The 20,081-nt window shown below is 45.9% G+C and overlaps 4 protein-coding genes across 4 annotated transcripts; all 4 read right to left on the bottom strand.

The window, feature by feature from the left end:
- Nucleotides 1–679: 679 nt before the first annotated feature.
- On the bottom strand, nt 680–2,855 carry EI90DRAFT_3146415 (endopolygalacturonase; the record flags this gene model as incomplete). Its single annotated transcript, XM_039065409.1, has 17 exons — nt 680–703; nt 761–917; nt 971–1,004; nt 1,080–1,138; nt 1,201–1,316; nt 1,390–1,468; nt 1,534–1,556; nt 1,614–1,656; nt 1,721–1,772; nt 1,829–1,941; nt 1,994–2,030; nt 2,081–2,111; nt 2,168–2,235; nt 2,289–2,346; nt 2,410–2,426; nt 2,476–2,597; nt 2,797–2,855. 17 exons carry the CDS (start codon nt 2,853–2,855, stop codon nt 680–682), a joined length of 1,092 nt encoding a protein of 363 aa, XP_038913131.1.
- An 86-nt stretch (nt 2,856–2,941) lies between these two features.
- On the bottom strand, nt 2,942–3,635 carry EI90DRAFT_1871361 (uncharacterized protein). The gene is made up of 5 exons (XM_039052288.1): nt 3,587–3,635; nt 3,500–3,512; nt 3,406–3,444; nt 3,174–3,345; nt 2,942–3,107 (listed from the first exon to the last, which is right to left on the bottom strand). Coding segments are annotated over exons 2-5 (291 nt in total). The 5' UTR covers nt 3,501–3,512; nt 3,587–3,635; the 3' UTR covers nt 2,942–3,028.
- A 321-nt stretch (nt 3,636–3,956) lies between these two features.
- EI90DRAFT_1871342 (uncharacterized protein) lies at nt 3,957–4,332 on the bottom strand. Its single transcript, XM_039052287.1, has one exon. It carries the CDS (start codon nt 4,238–4,240, stop codon nt 4,052–4,054), a length of 189 nt encoding a protein of 62 aa, XP_038913129.1. The 5' UTR covers nt 4,241–4,332; the 3' UTR covers nt 3,957–4,051.
- A 2,722-nt stretch (nt 4,333–7,054) lies between these two features.
- EI90DRAFT_3146414 (Intradiol ring-cleavage dioxygenase) lies at nt 7,055–8,058 on the bottom strand (the record flags this gene model as incomplete). Its single annotated transcript, XM_039065408.1, has 6 exons — nt 7,055–7,116; nt 7,166–7,398; nt 7,549–7,695; nt 7,746–7,770; nt 7,826–7,958; nt 8,017–8,058. The coding sequence occupies 6 exons, from the start codon at nt 8,056–8,058 to the stop codon at nt 7,055–7,057; spliced, it is 642 nt and encodes a 213-aa protein (XP_038913128.1).
- Between the last annotated feature and the right edge of the window lie 12,023 nt (nt 8,059–20,081).

The following is a 20,081-nucleotide window of genomic DNA, read 5'->3' as shown; positions in this document are numbered from 1 at the left end:
TATAGTCAGTATTCAAGCTTCCGTGTCAATGACTACTCATTAATCACATACTCACCTTGCCATACTTATTCTTGCAAGCACTTGGCTTGAACACGGTCCCACATTCCTTGCGTAAGTGCACAGAAACTGAGTTCCAAACTTTGTCTTTGAACCCAATATTCGAGGAGCCACCCACGCGCTTCACTTCAAAAAGGAAGTGGATGAGCTCTGCTTCCTCACGGGATTTCCAAACAGCACGTGAAGAAGGTGGGTCTGTGGGTGATGTAGAGGGTGCAGGTTCTCCCTTGGGAGCGCGACGTCATTTGTTGTTGACAGGCGGGTTAATTTTACATGTGGGTTTTATAAAAAAAGAAGTTGTGGTAAAGAACAGTAAAGAAACCGCCATACCGAACAGTTGCCAGTTTCTTGATGAAAGTGAAAGAAATCGGGCGAAGAAACGAGAAAGAATCAGGTGCCTTTTGAATTAAGAAACGAAAAGAAACGGGCAAAAGAAACCCGTTTCTTCAACCCGTACAGAGCCTTAGTGATGCTGCATTTTAATCACAAAGTAAAACAAATAAATAGATCCCAAATCCGTTCAGTGCTCTTGGATATACATAAATGAAAGACAGAACAGCAGCGGTGCTGAAGTAGTTGGAGTGCCTTCCACGGTACCCAATGCAAACCTATCTTTCAGGCCTCAGTTTGGGCCAAGACCTTGGATCTGTGATCATCAAATCATACATTAGCCTCTCTGATTCATCATAATGTATACACGCACCTGGACACCCTGTGCCACGAGCTTCCTGCCTCGGCCTCCTGTGGCCTGCAACCCGGTGAAGTCCAATACACCTTGACAATTGCCACAGTTTACCCCAACACTGTAAGCTTTTGAGGCGACGGATACGGAATTTGTCGATCCCGTAAAGGAAATTCCTCTGCAGGAAGCATGATTTCAACATATACTTGACTAGGAAATAAGATCACACACGTAATGGGGGCTTTTGTGCCTGCCTTACCGAAAACTATTCATTTAACAGGAAGCACACCTTACAATCAGGAATAATGGTCGACCGTTCACTGTCGCATCGGAAACGCACCTTCTGGATAACTCTGGGTGAGGATGAAGCCGTATTTGGAAATATTCGAAGCGATATTGCTTGAAACCCAGGCAGATCAGCTGCAGCGAGGCGAGGGGATGGAAGGCACCTATTTACTCACCCATCATACACCACATTCGAAACGAAACTATTCTCAGCGTGGGCTTTGACCTTGATCCGGAGTCCATTCGCGCTGTTCATGACCGTATTTTGGCGGAATATGACGTTTGAGACGGACTACGGTATGAGGGGAAGGAACAAGAAAATAGATTATTCGTGCCTGATTCCGTGCATAAAAAACCACCCCTACATCACCAGAACTAACTGAGCCAATCGACAAGCCGTGGCCGTCGACGCAGGTCATGTATTGTACGAGAATATTACTGCCGCTATGAGACGGGAGAAAACCCAGTATTTATTGAATGAAAACTGCTTGAGAAAGGGAGAAACTGACTTATTGATGGCAACACAATCATCCTGTGAGAGGTGAGTAAGCGATGGATTAAATCAAATACGTCGTAAGCGAATACACACTTGGTTGATGACGGTATTGTTACAGAGGGTAACATCACTTGCACTGAGGGAAGCAGAGGCCTCATTCATCAGACTTCCGCCGGGAGGATCCCCAAGCAGTCACTGACCTAATGTCAAAGCCATCCGTGTTAACACCCAATTTATTCTTGTTACCCGCAGCTACACACGGAAATTAGGGATTCCTCCGATGCTCCTCTAACTGTATGGTGGCTCACAGTTATCCACGGTAACGTGTTGAATTGTGCTGGGACCTGTCGTACCAACAGAGATAGCATGCGCAGGCGAATCGAGGACAGTGAACGATTGAAAGGTTCCATATTCCTGTAGCCTAAATCCCACAAACCATTAACGAACCTATAACGGCAGCGAAGTTGGCTCACTTGACAAGAGGGTGCGGCTTCCCCCTACCAATTGCTCCTGAACATAAAATTAGAGGTGGGAATATGGAAGGATAAAGACTTGATCACCTTTACCATCCCAATATAGCCAGCCATTTCCCTGCACCGAGGCGGAACATTGGCTAGTAGTTTCATGCTACGAATGATACCACTCACATTGATGTTGTGTCCATTGCCATCATAAGTAACGTTTGTGGTGGCGATAGTCAAGAGAGGCCCCGATGCTAATGGATGTAAGCCGTCTAAGGTAATTCGGATCGTAAATACCGCGACTAACCTGTCGTCTTAGCGAATGTGATAGCACCGGTCTGTGAGACGACTGCGCCCGGCGCTGCCTAGGCAGCGAAAGCTGATTCAGCACCGAGTGAGGATAGACCAGGAAGGTTGAGAGTGTCTACCTTAATAGTTATAGTTTCTTGCGGGGACCATCAGATTATATCCATAGGCCACGTGAGTCCACTTACTCCCAGATGGTACAGTGAAAGCTTCAATCACGACGGAGGTGCAGTCGGACAAGTCAGAGGCGCTAGATACACTGTTGACAGTGCATGCAGCCTGCCTAGCCGAGTGAGTCCCTGAAGCCCTCCTAAAGATGGCGTTATGTCCCGTAGGGCCAGCTACGGCGAGAGAAACGAGCGAAGGAAGTGCAAGTGCCTTTGTAGAGAAAAACATTACTATTTAATAGAGCGGGGAAGAGTGAGGCTCCCTCAGAAGCAGTTTCTCGCACTTTATAGCCTTTTCCCCTCATGCCTGCCGTATTGACGTGCAAGAGGCCTTGCCAGTACCTCACATCATGACTCAATTGCTCGGATAATTGACTCGAATATTGGTCGTCGTCAAGCATCGTGGATGTGAGATAGATGCGACCCGCGGCCGCGCAGCCGGTAGGTTAGCGATGAGAGGCCAACAGAAAGAAAACAGCTTGAGTTAGATCACACCATTGCTCCCCAGTTTGGGAAAGTGTTGGGGAAGTCCTAGGGCTAAACAAGACCCTGCTTGGGGGGATACCGAAACCACTTAGTGTGATGTCAATTGGCACAACTCCCTCATTGTTTCCCCAGTTTCGATGTTCCTGTATCCAGAATACAAGTCCAATCTAATGTCGTGGACCTCAAAGTTGCAGCAACAGTCGTCTGTGAAATCAAGCAACACGACAACCAACCTTTGATATGAGAGCGTGTTGGAAGAACGACCTCGAAGTACATATGTCTTTACCATTATTTGTACCAACTCTTTTATCAAGAGCCCGGAGGTCACCTGCCGGCGAAAGTGGAGGCAATCAACCTTGGGGGGGTTGTCAGGACGTCGTCCCAAGGTATGTAGTACATGCATGACTGAACGGATGATCAATGGTTAGCTGTAGCTTGTCAGACGACTGGGAAGTCTATGCCCACACCGGATCAATGATGCAATGCTCAAAAGTTGCCATGCCACTGAGAAAATGCTAAGGTCCGTAGCTCAGTCTCAAGCTTAACAGCGTTAGAGAACTGAAGGTCCGTAGCTGTAGATGAAAGTTATCAGAGAAATAATAATAAAAGCACGATTTGTCCGAAATGATAGAAACAGGAAACATACCCCTAATACAGTGATGTACCGCGAAAGCTACAGGGGTTCCACCAAAAAAAAAAAAAAAAAAGAAACAGGAAACATGTGACCGTGAGGTGATCGGTCACACACACGCTTGTGCTTCAACAGCAGGTGTCCTCCAACAGCCACCGCATATGTAATTGTTGTGAAGCACTGCCGCATCCCCGCATTGTTCAATAGGATATGAGCGAACAGAACGGAATAACATTGGCAGGATCCTCTAAATACTGTAAATCTGCGCCTACGGTCTGAGCAGCGCGATACCTATCACTGTGGGAAATGTTTCTCGGTAAATGACCAGAATTACACTTGTAATTGACCATTTACCATCATTTCGATGGTTTTTGAAGTCTGGTATTTTACCAAATCAAAATTGCGAGTCAAGGGACCGACTTTTCACGGCAAGTATTTTACTACCTGTACCATGGTAATTTGTGCGGGTGCATAAGATCATCATATTTTCATCACTTTGTCACAATAAACTGAGTCTCGAGATGCATTATATCGGCATGCACTTATCAGGGCACACAAGGAAGGTAAGATTACCTGGAAGCACGACTGGGGAGTCGGAGCGCGGGGCGCTAATATGTCGCCCTTGCTACCATGGACAGTGCATGCCTCAATCCCGCCCTTGGAGGCCATTTTCACAATACCTCACAAAGGCAAGCCAGTATTGAATGCAATCTTATGTGGCAATTAAAGTAATATGAGATTGCTAGCAAAGCGGGGCAACTCAGTCTCAAGCAAATAATGCGAAAGAGAACTAGAATATATTACCTAGCAAAGCGGGGCAACTAGAGGTAATATACAGTATATAAGTATAGATTGAAATGAAGGAATGATGTTACTAACCTCAGTCTCAAGCAAATAATGCGAAAGAGAACTGAGGGAAAAAGTGATTCAATGAGCGGTAATTCCCATGTAGTTTAGGAGCGGAGTCCGAAATGAATACAAAAGAATGAATAAATAGATGTGGCTGGCCGGGCGAGTTCCTCACTCAGCCATGGGAATGTGGCTGTACGAAAACTCGCATGGCCGCACTAGCACGCTGTTTTCCAACAGCAATATCTCATCGCCATCTTTACTTGTCGCTCAAGCCAAAGGTCGAACTGAATGGAAATTCCTGGGCTCACTGAACTTCCTCTCTCTCACCGTGCACTCACCAGATGCGTTGGATCCATGCCTGGCTGCTGCAACACGTTTAATTAGGCCTCATTTTGCTGTGGTTCTGTTTTTCGCATCTATTACATGCTTCAACACTTGTCATCACCTGTCCAGGTTGAGCATTGCAAGCGCAAGATTGTGCAATCGGCACCTCCGATCTCTTTGTTCTGAGTCCAGCGCTACCAATGCATGCACTATTTTGGGGCTTCTTGATCACCCCCTTGTCTACTTGATAAAGAAGTCGACTTCATGATTATTTGTGATGGACTTGAACTGTTTCCTCCTCTTCCTGTGTGCCCATCTTCATGCGCGTTTTGTTTCTTATGTTGGAATTTGTACACGTGGTCTTGGGAACCTAAATGCTAAAATATGGACATTCTGGGAGTTGAACTGCAGAACCCTGCATAGGTACCAAGAGTGTGTTACCATTACACTAAATGCCCGCATTAGGCGGAGGTGGTTTCTAACATCTTATGCTCTCCAGCCACTGTGCCGCCTCAACCTCACATCCACGAAGAGAATCGAGAGCTCAAGCATCTGCTCAGCAGGGTGTTGTTCGGCCCCCCTCTGGGCTCGGCCCTGACCAGGGCCCATGCATAGTTACCTGCAAAGGTTGGGGTTCTCACATGGAACTGCTTATTCCTTCTCGAAAGCATCTGATCTGGGCTGCACTCACCATTAATCACAGAGAAGAAAATTTTGTCACCAGAGTCAGGCGACATTGAGGACACTATCCACCAGGTGCTCTTACTGAAGATGGGCCTGGCGAGAATTATCCTGAACACTGGGTCAAGAGCCTTCCCCCACACCAAGTATCTGGCCAAGATCCCACCAGGTTCCCATTTCCTTGCCTCCATTGCCTTCCTGACTCCCTTTCATACCAGGAAACAATTGAAATGCACAAAAGCAGCCAGAATTTGAGAGCTGAACATGCAAGTCCAACCTGCTGATGTGCTTGGACCATCTTGGAAGGCATGTGGGAGTTGGAATTCTCTGCTGCTCGTAGGTTTGCGTCCCTGTCGTTTTACTCTCAATTTCTTCTGCATTCTTACCAGGATATGCAGTCCGAGCTGTCTTTCTTCATCAGGATTGAACCATATCAAATTGACACTCATATTCAACCCCCACTCGCCTCTTGCTTACTGCTCAAATCAAGCTCGATTTCTCATTCATGATCACTGCTGTTTCTCGTAATGTAACCTGGTAGAAGCAATGTCTTTTTACTGTATATTACCATACTAATAGCCATAAATAACCATGGATTGTAAGGCATTTCATCATTGACAATCATTGTAAATTACAAGACCGGTGAGGTAAAATACCAAATACGACCATTGTAAAGTGACCGTTTACCATCATTGAGATGGTAGAAAACTGTGAAAAAGTAGGTCTTTTACCCTCGTTAGTATGGTAATGGGGACTCGGTAAAGGACCATAGTCTTAATGGTAAAGTACTATTTGAATCATCGTAAAAGTGAAGGTATTTTTGTCAGGGGACGGACCCTGGGTCCCCATGACCCCTCTCTATGGCCCACAGGCTAACCTGTAACAGCAGCCCATCTCAGGGCATAACACTACTGTGGGTAAGAAAGTGTATAAGATAAAAGGCAAGTAAGATACACTTGCCTACTGTGGGTAAGAAAGTGAGAAGAAGGTTAACTTCTCACTTTCCCACAGTGGCCCAATATGGCGAAAACTTCCGGGGATACCCGGAAGTCACATGAGAAGAGAAGTGGGAACCGGGCCCGGAGCATGCGGCGCGCGGAGCATGCGGGGTGGAGCATGCATGTGGGTCCGGGTCCGGGCTAGTCAGCGTGTGTGCCCTGACAATTTTACCATCTTTAAAATGGTTTTTTACGCGACTCTAATTCCCACTGTGCTATATTAGTGGTGTATCGGCTGCCTGGGTGAGTCCTGTCCTTATATACATGACGATGTGGTATACACCACTGAGATGAAACTTTGAAGAGGGCCAAAGCATAAAGGGTTAGCGCCCCAAAGCGCTCCTGCCCCAAATCCCAATAACGTTTGTACCGTGGCATTGGGCTGCTATCTCTAACAAATACATCCGCATCGCGCTGTGCATGCAGTCGCAACGGATTATGATTAAGATGTTATCAGGGCGACCAAAACAAATGGCCCAACTAGCTATCTATAGACCCGGCTGCTTCAACACAGGATTTATATATTGAAGCCAACAAAATGAAACTCGTGTATGTAAATCAAGGCTACTAGCAGAGGTCCATGATGAGTCAATTATGTATGACCTTTCTACAATATCGCTACCTGCCCTCAGGGCATCCAGTAGTTAGCGGTGGAGAAAGAGTATCTTGTGGTTGAATCGATGCCGATAGCTGTCAAGTGGATGAGTGAATGCCCGATACTATCAATGCAATGACCCACTGATATATGCGATAACTCTGTCTTGCAGGTTCTTGCCCAATTGGTATGCGTCAGCGAACGTATTGTATCTGCCCGTGTTCTCCTCTGCAAGGATAGAGTCATCTGCGTTATACATAGGTGGTGTGAGACTGAGTGGTATTACATAGGGAATAGGGGCAAGGACTTTGTCGTTGAAGGATTCATCGAAGAAGACCTGGCCGATGTGAAGGTTTCCTTCCGTTGACTCGATCGTTCTAAAATTTAGGGATCAAGACAGGTCCCCCAGCACGATTGTGGGAAACATACTCGTTTGCCGCCTTGGTCCAATTTGTCTGGACTGCAGTCTGGAATGCAAAATGTCAGCAGTGAATTCAGAATCCGGTGTATCACCCAGTGCCACTTACGTGAATATGGATAGTTCAACCCATGTAGAAGCCAGGATATACGGTATACATCTCATGCCATTCTTGTTAGCAGGCCAGCCGCCCCTTACAAAGCTAAGCTCATCGCTCATGGCTGTACTAGCAGAGTTTCCGCCACCAGAACCAGAACTGTGCTATTGCTTGGAGGCGTCCCAGTATTTCCGCTGCCACCCGTTGACTCCACAGTAAAGCTAGAATAGAAGCCTGGTCACAAGGGTCAGTAGGTGGGGAGGACGGATGAAAAGCAATTTTGGCGCACCTGTAGCATTGGCATGCCAGATCTCTACAAAAGCGTTAGGTAGTGGCTTGCAGGAAGTGATGTCTATCACTCCAATGTCGAGTGGAAGGGGAACGCCCCACTGATTCTCGTGTACGTTTTGACGAACAAGTTCCTACCGATCCGTGGATTGCTTTAGCCTGGAAACCAGCAGGTAGAGAACAAACACAGACATTCATCACAAAGTAGGGGCCTTCTGTTACTTCAGGAGTCATAACACAGGTTTTCTATGAATTTTGTCAGTGCATTATACCAACGTGCGCTGGACAAGGTCTACATTCTTGATCTCCTTTTCCCATTGAGCACCAAAATTTCCTCCACGGAGGTCCAAAGATAAATGCTTCAGGTCACAGCGAATGTGGTGGCGCTGATTCTCAAATGCGTGCATGGCAGGGGTGCATTTCCTGGCTGCAACATTGCGTGCTTCCACTTCAAGCTGCAAACACCATTAGGGAATGGAGAAGAAATCCTCATATTTAACACACCTTTCGACGTTTCAATTGCTCAGCGGACAATACTCTAGTGTCGTGAGAAAATGCAGAGGTGATTGTAAGGGCAAAGATGGTGAGGAGCTTCATGTTGAACGATCAACAGTCCGATTTGTGTCTGCTGTGCTGGAATTCTGGCTCAAGGAACACACACTTACATCTGAGGCTGGGTCAACCATTCTGCACCAGCTGAGGCGTCAGCTGAGTGTAATGCCGTCCGTAGCAAGGCCCCATGGGATGCCAGCTATCTAGTGGACTGGATACAGGGTACACCGAAAACCCTCCGAATAATTAGCCATGCATGGAGAACAGAAATCAAAGGTGTGCCTGGAGTCCATAGTGATTTCGTTAGGGTTAGCGAAGGGGGCACAGTGTACGGAACAGGTGACTGCCAAGAGAAGAACCCGTCACGAATTGGGCTCTCCCCCTCAAGGGTTTTGTGGGACTCCGTCTGCTAATGAAATCAGCCCCTCAGGCCGCGGCGAACCTAGTCTTAAACGCCAAAGTTCATGGCCTGGCCTGCAGCGAGTGTTCAACGGGCACCAAAAATTGAGACTGTTGGCCATCTCTAATTAACGCTATGCAGTTGTTTGTAATGGAAGCTTCTGCATTGGAAACTATTGTTTTCTACCTGACATGACCTGCTGCGTCGTTCAGATAAAATGGTCACAGTCTCATAATGTGACTGTTTTCCTGAGGTGGCTGAGAAGCATTGCAATGTGGAGCTTACTAACCGGTGCGGATGCAGTTGCAGGGAATTGTGTGGCGATGTGCATGGAGTTTGCTGTGCCTTGATCGTAGTCACACAGCAACAACCGAAACAATGGTTGTTGACCAGCCACAAGAACTGTCGCCCCACTGAAGTAAATTTGAAGTTTGGCCGAGACAGGGTGAAGAATAGCCGGGCATTGATAGTAGTCCACATGTATAGGGAAGAGCGGTGAGTAGACAGCCTTTTTGGGTAGAATGTGGGGGTCGGCAAACTGGTTCCCCTAGCAGGTTTACGCGCCCACCACTCCCTCCTACATCCCCCTACTCCAACTGAGAGCGGGCACTGCCCCACCGTGGGGGTCCTTACACCCGACGCGGTGTGTGCAGACGCAACAAATACCGTAACGTTGGAACGAGGCCAACTCCTTACCCATTCGCAAACACAGATACCACTACGATCGACCCCAACAATCTCTTTGTGAACGTGGAATATGTGCCATCCGTTCCCCCTCCAAGCTTTGTGACACTGGCCTCCCCTTCACTCTCGAGCACGATCGGACACATGAATGACCTCTCAATGGCGGCCCTACAGATGGAACAATCAGGTGGCACTGCTGGAGAAGTGGCCGAGGCGAGCTCTTCAGCCCAAAAGAACGACTAGACCTTGTCATAAGTGCAGGTTTTAAGCCCAATTTTTATTCTCTCTTATCTTTTAGTATTTATATACGGTGAAGGAGAGAACGAAGGAAGGTCAGTTGGGAGGTTCAAACGAGACCACCACCAAGCTGTTCCCTGGTTCTTTAGTTAGGATGGGGAAGTGTACTAGTGTTATTAGTTGTAAATATAGTACCAATCCGAGTGTTTTGGCTAATTCTATTTTTATGGGTTAGTTTTAAAGTTCCTGGGAATTGACTTACAGATAAACCGAGCCCTGCGGAGCTGTTTCTTTATTGAAATTTCTTAATTTGTCTAGCTGTAATTCTGTGTAGCATTGTTTAATTTGGAATTTAACTTGAATTTAATCTTCTACTTGGTGAAGTTTCAAAGATTCTATTCAGTTGATGGATTTGGATTGTGTCTGGAGTGTCCCTTGGGTTTGTTTTATTTTTGTCTTATTTTATTGCTTGTTTTAACAGTAGCAAGATAACTGTTTTGTGTTTACACTTTGAAATCTGGAGTGTTAACCAGCTCTCCTGTTGAAATATTTACTTAATATTTCTCTCCTTAATTGCTGCCTTTTACTACAGTGGCAATCTTAACTGTATATCACTTTTTTGCACTGGAGTGACAACCAGAAATGCTTGAGAAAAATAATACTCTATTTTCTTACTTCTCTAAGGGGGGGCAAAAAGTCGCAGAAAGGGTCTCCCTTTTATACTCCTTGGGTCGCCTTCCTTTTTCACGCTCTACCTTCTATTTACAGGATTTATTTACAGTGTATTTTTCTCAAACTGAATAAAAAATGAAATTTTCACGCTATAGTTCTACTGCGCTTTTGCTGCGCTGAACTGCGGTTCTACTGCGGTCAGACTGCGCCTAGAATCCTTATTGTCCTCCCTCACCTAAGCTATACAATCCATTGATTGACTGGGTAAAGAGCAGTATCTTGTTCTGAACCTCCAAACTGTTGAAGTTATGCATTTCTTTCTATTCAATCTTCACTCCATGAGTCACATGACTACTGAGTCGGACTTTACTGTTTCTACTACTTGTATAAACACTAAAGTCTTCCTCAGAGCATGACAACTCAATCCCCGCTTAGTCCCTTCAGTGAGTTTGAGGAGCTGAGGACAGGGTCTAGTGCCCAACCACCCGGAACACCGCACACACCCAGGCCTGAGGTCGGGCTGTCCCTGATCGAGGACCGAGCCCTGACAATAAGTCGCTGAGGCCGAAGCCCTCTGCCATGGAGACTTTCCTTTGTCTCAACCTGGTCTCTGACAAACTTGATCGTCTGCTCTCATGCAAGACCGGTTAATGGTTAATTAGAACTTGGCTGTGCTGCATTTGTCGCAGTTACCTATTTCAAATTCCCTATATATACCATTAAATTTGCTATGACTCGATGATTCTGAATTCAAACTTCGCATTACTATGCGTACAGCTGTGCTGAGACCTTCAGCTGATTTATTCCATTTTTATTTAGTGACATTTAGTTAAAATGAGACTGAAATGGTAAATGAGTGAATTATTCAGGCTTAAAACTGAAAGAAAAAGTTGCTAGTAGTCAAGAATTACTCAAACGAATGTGTTATAGCTCTCCACCTCATTAGAATATTGTTCCCTAAAATTCCTGCCATGGTCCGTCGTAGTTTAGTGGTTTTCATGAATTTCGCTCATATTCCCTGATTCCCCTTTGTATTATCACATCCTAATCCTCCATATGTATTGTTCGTTGTTATAGTAGGTCGTCCTTGAAGATATCATATTTTTATGTATTTTATTTAGAACTCTGGACCTCATGAAGCTGTTTTCCCGCGCGTTTTCAGGTTTCTAACTTCATGTCCTTGTATCTCATTCATTTCTGGATGTTTTCTCACGTTCTTGGTATCATAAATTTTCATTTATTCCCACCTTTCCAATGGTACTAAAGTTGTGTTCTATTTCCTGGTATTTGTTGAGTTAGCAAAAGTTTGCGCGCACATTCGGTAATCACGTGCGTCGTTCCCATAGTCGTTCGTATGCGGGCACCGTTTCCGTTTAATTGTTTGGGATTTATGATATGCACGGGTGTTTATTTCTTTCATATGGGTTTCTGTGATTTATTTCAGATTTTTCCCTCATGATCTAAGGTTGTTTTGCACTTTCCGTGCTTTGTTTTGACCGGGCTCTTCCTTATTTGGACGGAAATTGGTCTTTGCGATCTGCCGAAGTGTGGATCTCGGTTCCGACGGCCGGTTCCCTGCGCATCGCCACCCTCACGTGTCATTACACATGATGCGGATTTCTATATTCCCATCATGGGTATAACTTCACAATGGCTGGACTGTTTGGGCTGAAAATTTGCATAACTATAGTTCCCCATTTTTTATAATTTCCGTGTAAATTTTGTTGTATGTTTTAATTATGGATCCTACGCAAACATTGTCTTTTCCCTGAGCTCGGACTTTTGATGTCGCTATTCCCGTTATTGGATATCACATTAATGCATGATCCTTTTATTATGAAAATTTGGGAGGATTAAGATTAGATCCCTTCCTTTCTAATGGGCTATCAAGCTTGTCTCGGTCGTTACTGGTTAATCTTCGTGCTTGCCTTTTAGACATTGTCCTCATTTTGCAGGAGTTTTAGTCATATCTCCGTCGTTTATGGGTAGTTTCCCCTGTAATTACTTTCATTGGGTCCGTTTGGGGGACATCTACATTTCCTATTATAGACACGACTTTGAATTTTGCATTAGTTCCTGAGGAATCCTTGTTCCATGGTACTTCCATCCTTGGCTATGTGTGCGGACGTGGGAAAGTAGTTTCCGTGGAGGTTCTCTGATTGTTTTTATAGTCAAATCTTGGTCGATTGTCCTAATTCTTGGTTTAATATTTGCTATAAATTCCCCCGAGAATTCCGTCTCGTTGATGGTAAGCTTGAAGTATTTTTGCTATTTTTCTTTCTTTTGATTTATCACGTATAGTCATAATAATTCGTTAAAATTCAGGTCCTTCTATTTTCTCATATCTACTTGTTGTATGAGGTTTTTGTGATTTATCTGGCATATTTCCATAATGGGTTTCCATAGTGTGACCGTTATTTCTCCTACAACGGGTTCTGACAACTAATCCCTAATCCATAGATGCGAGTTGTCAGCTCTCAAATCTAAATCCTCTGTTGCTTTGGTCTAACTAACATCACAACCATCGCCTGGTTGCTTCTATCTACCAGCCCTCAAAACTAAGAAAGCCGCCAAACAACAGTTTGATGCACACCGGTACCTTCATCCAGATGTAGGGAAATACCGAAAGTTGGGGCTTTTGTCAGTATGACTATTGGGGGGTAGAAGGAGATACTCATCCTGTTGGAAACTGTAGCCCAACACCACTTGCGGTCAGGGCCAAAGGTTGCCTGGCACAAAGGTTGCCAAGGCAAGGTACCCGGGCCACACACACTTGCTTTGAGAGGCAGGAGCACTTTGAGGCGTGATCACCACCCAACCTTTCTCTTTCCCTTTGTGTTGTTACTCACCATTGTTTTCATGCTTTGATACTCTCAGTTTCACCTCAGTGGCATAGAGCCCGCGTTTATGTATATAAGGATGGGACTTGCTCTGGCAGCTGATACTTTACTAATACAAGTATTGTGTTGCACAGTTATTACACATCCAAATAGTTCAAAAGCACCATAGCATGGCCAGCCTGGCTCCCTGTCAGGGTTGTGCATGCTCGCAACGAAGGATGCCCCAGAAACCTAATTGATATCAAAGCTGGGGGACATGCCCATCCCAGCACATGGTCATATATACACGGTAGAGGTGTGTCAGAGACCAGGTTCAAGACGAGGGAGTGTCTCCGTAGCGGAGGGCTTTGGCCTCAGCGACTTCTGCCAAGAGCGCTGTGCCGAGTGACACGTCCGTGCCCTAACTTACTGACTGGCAATCAGAACCGAAGGGGGGTAACTCTAGTTGATTTTATTACTGGGGTGTAACCTATGTACAAGTGGGATATATATATGGTTACAGCGAAGACGGGTCCGCAATTGGCGGAGCCAAACGGAGCGGAGCTAACGGGGTTTAAACATTAGCTGACTGAATATTACCGACGAGTCGGGTCGCGGGGTTAGCGGAAAGGCAGGCAATAACCCAGAAATGGAAAGGAGGGATAGGCCCGAAGGTGGGCTCTGCAGGGCAGGCGAGTGTATTGCCCAGCGGAGGTGGGGGTGCACTAGCGGACGTCGGAGCTGTCCGGAAGTCTTCGGGGCTCCGTACTTAGGGAGGCGTAGGTAATAAATTGAAATGAGGGGGTGGTGACCATCAAGGGGTACCAAGGGGATTGCGGAATGCGGGAGCTCCAAGGTTAGTGAGGAAGGAGTGGAGTTAGACCGGAGGGATCGGAAGTCGATGGCCAGGAATGGATATGACAAGGTGGTAACTAGTCAACTAGCTAATAACCGGTAGTATCGGATCAAGAATGATAGAAGATCATGTGGCATCATAACTGACAGCCCCAGATCGGATCAGATCGGAGATGAAGAAGAAGAAAAGAAGTAGAAGCTGATGGAGATACGGGTCATGTGGGAATGTGCTACTTACGCTAGCGACCCGAAGGCGTGCCCTGACACTCCCCCAATGATGGAGATTGACACTGCATGATGGTGCTTAGCTCAATTACATTCTGATCATTAAAACATTCACCTAATTACTCATATTATCCTGTAGATAGCTTTTGATATGCATATATATCATTTCTCGCCCATTTATAGTATGGTTTGAAACCTAAAGATGATGTGATTTGAGAGGAAAGATGGTGCAGCCAGGATTGAGACGATATTTGCTTATGTAAGCAGCTGACCCCCATATAAAGGCCCACATAGTGGTTGTCCAAGGTGCAACCTCCAGTTCGGCATTTCCCAAAATCTTAAGGCAATCAGAAAGTCACTGAACCAGGGATCGAACTCGGTATTACACAAAGGGGTGTAAATACAAAGATCTCTGCTCCTACTATCTACAAAGGTCTCAGCTTTTATATGGTTCTGGGGTCGCATATCGCTTACAGTCACTCCTGCAATGTTTGTGCAATGTTGGTAAAACTCTGTCATGTGACCTGTATTCATGCATATCCCATCATTTTTGGGAAGATGAGCTTCAAATGTACCTTCAATCTGCTTTGTTTTGCACGATTTTTTGCATGATTGTAGATTAATCTTCTGTCTGTATTTTGGCCAGACGGATTTTTCAAATTGTTTGTCAATAAAAAGTTATTCTTGATACATTAAATCGCTTTCTAACATATTGCACTATAACTCAGGAAGTTTTGCACATGAACACTTCAAACTCCTAAGGTGCGTCCAGATAACATTAATCTATCTCTTAGCTTATTTTTTATATTATTATAGTCACATTGGATAGGGATTGGGCTCACACCCATTTAGGCTCCAGAGCCACAGAATGTACCTGTCGAAATTGTATCCGGTGCAACTACTGGACTTATCTGGAGCTCCAATTCAAATGGCTTCAAATCCAGGTCATGTGGCAAGGACATAAAATCATGGACAAGCCTGGTATCAAACCCAGGACCTCTAGCGTGCATCCATACACTACTCGCCCTTGAGCCATGCCGGTATAGGCTGTTAAACTCTATACTATTGGGAACATATTATATTCTCCAACAGTACCTTTACTCTTTTTCAAATGGCTTCAAACTTGGCACAATTACTATGTGAATATAGACATACATTTTCACCTGAGGTGTTAGAGACCGGAAGCGAGACAAAGGAGATGTCTCCATGGTGGAGGGCTTCGGCCTCAGCAACTCAGACCAGGAGCACTGTGCCTAGTTACATGTCTGTGCCCTAATTTACTTACTGGCAGCGAGAACTAAAAAAGGGGGTCAACTCTAGTCGATTTTATCACTAGGGTGTAACCTATCTACAAGTTATGTATACAGTGCCCCAAAAAACTGTTGCAATGTTTTGTACCTTTGACTTAAAGAGCTTATTAAACAATGGGAAAGGGTTCTAAAATTTTAAATAAATATGTGAAACATGTGTTAGTATCTTGTCCATAACTCTACCAATTACGTAAGCAATATGTCCATTTTTGGTAAAGTTATTCAATTCACAAGGGACCCATGTCATTGCAACAGTTTTTTGGTGTGCTGGTCGATTTTAGACTAAGGCCTAAAACGAGTATGTACAAGCGCCGATATATATATGGAGAGGGCAAAAGCACAAGGAAACAAAGGGGGTCTGAATCGGAATGAAGGCATCCAAACGGGAACAAAGGGATGACCAAAGCAGAGTGGTACCGAAGGTCATAGGGCTGAACCTGTGGTACATCCGAAAGGAGATAAGGAGGGCGAAGCCCAGAGGGGCAGGAGGATGATGTCAGGGCACACACCCTGACTAGCCCGGACCTGGACCCGCTTCCGGACCCGCTTCCACCTGCTGCGCTTCCCGCATGCACGCACGCTCCATGCGCCACATGCTCCGGGCCCGGTTCCTACCCCTTCATGTGACTTCCGGGTATCCCCGGAAGTTTTGCTGATATTGGGGCCACTGTGGGAAGATGAGAAGTTAGCTTCCTTCTCATCTTCTTACCCACAGTAGATTGTGCCCTGGATAGGGCTGGCCAGACCTGAGGCTGTGGGCCATAGGGGAGGGTCATGGGGACCCGGGAGTTGTCCCCTGACAGATGAGGGGAAGTGGGGATGATGACTAACTGGCTAGAATGGGAAGAAGCAGCAGTCCAAATAGGGATGAGGGGGAAATGTGAAAGATACATTACAAGTGGCGAAAGTGCTGAAGATGATCCGTGGAGCTCAGAGGTTGCGGAGCTTACAGAGGTTACGGAGGCAGGGTTGAAAGTCCGAGGAATATTGGCAATGGTGTTTACGTAGTATGAGGTCACCAATGCAATGGACTAAAGCCGAGGTGGGGTCAAAGTCCGAGGTAGGAACTATGACAGAGTCTTGGAGCGAAGGTACGAGCGGTGTCCAAGTACGAGGTACGGGGCGGCGGCGGGGGGTTGCAACTTGGTGGAAGGTCGGCAGAAGAGGGCCAGAGGGAGGAGAGAGGAAAGATGAAAGGGGGGTGGAGTGGAGGAGAGGAAAGGTGTCAGGTCCGAAGGTGAGTATCGGAGTGGACGGGTGAAGGGTAGGAGAATGACGGAAGGGTGGAGGTGTTGTGAGGAGGAAGAGTAGGAGTGGGAGGAAGAGTAGGAGTGGGAGGAAGAGTAGGAGTGGGAGGAAGAGTAGGAGTGGGAGGAAGAGTAGGAGGAGGGTGGCAAGAGGGGTGGTGTTCGGCCCGAGGTGAGTATTGGAACGGACAGTGGTAGGGTAGGACTCCGGAGGTGGTGAAGATGGAGGTCTGGGAGTCGGTTCGGGATCGAGTATGCATGGATATGACAGACTAGCGATGTTGTCGCTCAGTCCCATTGTACATGAACTAAATATGTATTAGAATAATCACCTAGCAATGTTGTTGCTGGTGTACAAGTGTTCAATACATGAGATATAAAGGACAAACAAGATATAACCAACTCACCTCAGTCCCGTTGTATGTGAACTGAGGAAAGGTTGGGTTGCCCAAAAATTAAGATTTTATAGTCAGGCGCTATGAATGTGCACAGACTTTGGCACGGGTGTCACCAAGAAAGGTAATTGGCGAAAATCTAAGACACCACACGACTCAACATCACCAAACGTGAGTTGGTCATAGCGTACACCATTATACCAAGAATTCTAACACTCTATAGGCCATCATTAGATGGCTGACTAGGCTGGAGAAGCCCCACAACTTGCTGATGTGTGGATTGTGCCAGGTTTCTTCCATACCTGATTCTGTTGGGTTTCTCATTGCTCAAGGCTGCTTCACAGCCTTGATTCAACCCCTTTAACTGCTCCAAATCATGGTTTGTACACAGGTTCACAGCCCTTAGTGACTGTGAACAACTGCACAATGAAAAATTGTTGTTGTATCTCGATTTCCAGTGGTTTGTTTGGGTCAAATTGAGAGTTACCTCCCCCAGAGAATGACATTGTTGTATATTTCTCAGGTGGTGGGAGGGTTTGGTGTCCTTGCATGCATGAGGTTCACTGCAAGGGTATATGAAATTGCATGTGAACCTGTGGTGTGGTCTAGTGTCAGGGCAATAGCCCCGAACCCCGAGTCTGATGTAACAATGGTGTACATAGAGTCACGTGGCTAAGCGGCAACTTCTGGTTACTGCTTAACACCATCGTAAATATACACACCATTGTATTATGGTCTGGTGTGCTGAGTGACCCCCCTGAGACCTCACATCTAGGCAACAATGTTGCCTAGCCCATGTGACACCTAACACACAGGACTGTCCAGGTGAGTTTCTTGCCCAGCCTTGGGACTGTGGCTGTACAAAAGCTTGTCCAGCCATGCTATTCTGTAGCACATGGTTTACTGGACTGTGGGCATTTGCCCTTCAGTTTTCCCTCACATTTTGTAATGTGAGGTACTTGTCCAGGTGGATGATGTCATTGCAGTTCATGGTCTAGGATTTCATGAACTACTGCTTCATGATCAGTGTTACAGGAATGGGTTCTGGGGAACCCAACCTGAACTGTTTGGCTTGCTAATGGAGGTGGCTGTGTAGCTATCAGAGGGAGAGTGGAATGGGATGGGTGTCTGAAAGTACAACCTGTGGGTTGGCCAACGGTAACTTGGCACTCCTGGGAGTGTACCGGTAGCGAGTATAACATGGGCTCCTTGAGGGAGCCACCTGGCTGTCTGCTAATGGGGACTTGGTGCTCAATGGAGCGTACTGGTAGTGTGGAATACTGGGACTCCCGAAGGGAGTCACCCAGTTGGTGGCTATCGGTGTGTAAGGAATGGTAACCCCACCCCTTACTCTCCATCTTAATTCTCATAATAAACATGTATAAACAATGTATATACAATAATGTGGGAATTTGGGAAAAGGCAACAAAGCTTTTTTCCTCCCCATCATTGAATAATCATAGCTCTATACAGCTTAATATTCGATGAACTGAGGACTGAGGCTAACTGGGGTTGGAACCTACACCAACCCCTGACATGGTGACTTGGTGCTCAAGGGAGTGTACCAGTAGTGGGAGTTGTTGGGGAAAGCAGCCTGGTTGACCAGTGCACGGTGTAGGCAGGATAACCTACTATACTCTACACTGCCAGTATTTTCACGGTTTACACTCACTAAGGGTTCCCTGCATGTGAAGATAACCTACCAATGCTGCCAAAGCCCATGGTGCATGAAAACATTTTATTTCATTTTATTATGGAGTACAATTGCACATAACATGCTGGTACTGAATTGGTCCAGCCCAAAAACTATGCTTGGCGCTATTGGCTGCTGAGAGACGATCAAGGGCTCAGAAAATAGAGAGAAATCATAAATATGGATTCCCCGAATTTCATCCCGATCGACCCAGCCATTGTGGAACAATGGTGGTGACAATTTCTCATCTTACTGCGAGGTTCCACACAATGTCGAAAGGCATGTGAGGGTGGCGGTGTTGAAAGTCCCATGTGGCAGAGCCGAGATCCATACTTTGGGAGATTGCGAAACTGGTTTTCGGCCCAAAATGGAAATCACAAGCCGTACCAAAGTAAACAAACAACCAAAATGCACTCTGGAGTGCTCAGAAAAATTCAGAAAAATCACAAAGGATGCGTATGAAGATCCAATTGACACAGGGACTTTCACGGACACTTTCCGGGACGTCTAACCCTGCGCACGGGCCAATTTTACGGTTCTCACGCCCACCACTCAGTCAAATCTCAACTGTTTGGGACAAATTTGGTATCAGGAGAAAGCTACAAATCCAGGGATTCGAATGGAGAGGTCAGGAAGGGATGCTACGGGTAGGAAGAGACGGATGAGTGTGGTGTGATGGTGGATATTGGTGGAGGATGGCAATTATTAGCGGATATGGCCCGCTTATCACTCCTGTCTTTCTTTTATTAAACTTCCACATTGGCCGTTGGACTTATCGGCTGTACTTAACGGTCCACATGGTGTCTGTAGCAACAATCTTTCATTTGATATTTTCTTTTCATTTGTTTTTCCACATTATTGCTGTTCCATGTGTTTAAAAGCTCTGTACATGTAGGAATGGAAAAGTGACCTCCCTTTTGACTACAAAAGAGACTGTAGTGCTGAGAGATCCAAACAGAAAGAAATTCTAAGCTTAACTCTTTGAGTATTATAAGGAATCCCTGACGATTGTCCAAGACGGACCAGGGGTACATAATTCTTAATGAGTTTTTGTGATTATTTTTGTTTTGTTAGCACCCGGACTGAACCTAGGACAAGCTTAAGACATCCCAGACTGCCTCCCCACGAATTTGCTTGCATTTAGGGGGTTAGATCTCTAGCCTGCTTG

Source organism: Cantharellus anzutake, assembly GCF_015039405.1.
Source record: "Cantharellus anzutake strain C23 chromosome Unknown EI90scaffold_44, whole genome shotgun sequence".
Taxonomy (NCBI): Eukaryota; Fungi; Basidiomycota; class Agaricomycetes; order Cantharellales; family Hydnaceae; genus Cantharellus; species Cantharellus anzutake.
The sequence above is the reverse complement of the archived record's forward strand: the minus strand, read 5'-3'. Positions and strand labels throughout refer to the sequence as shown.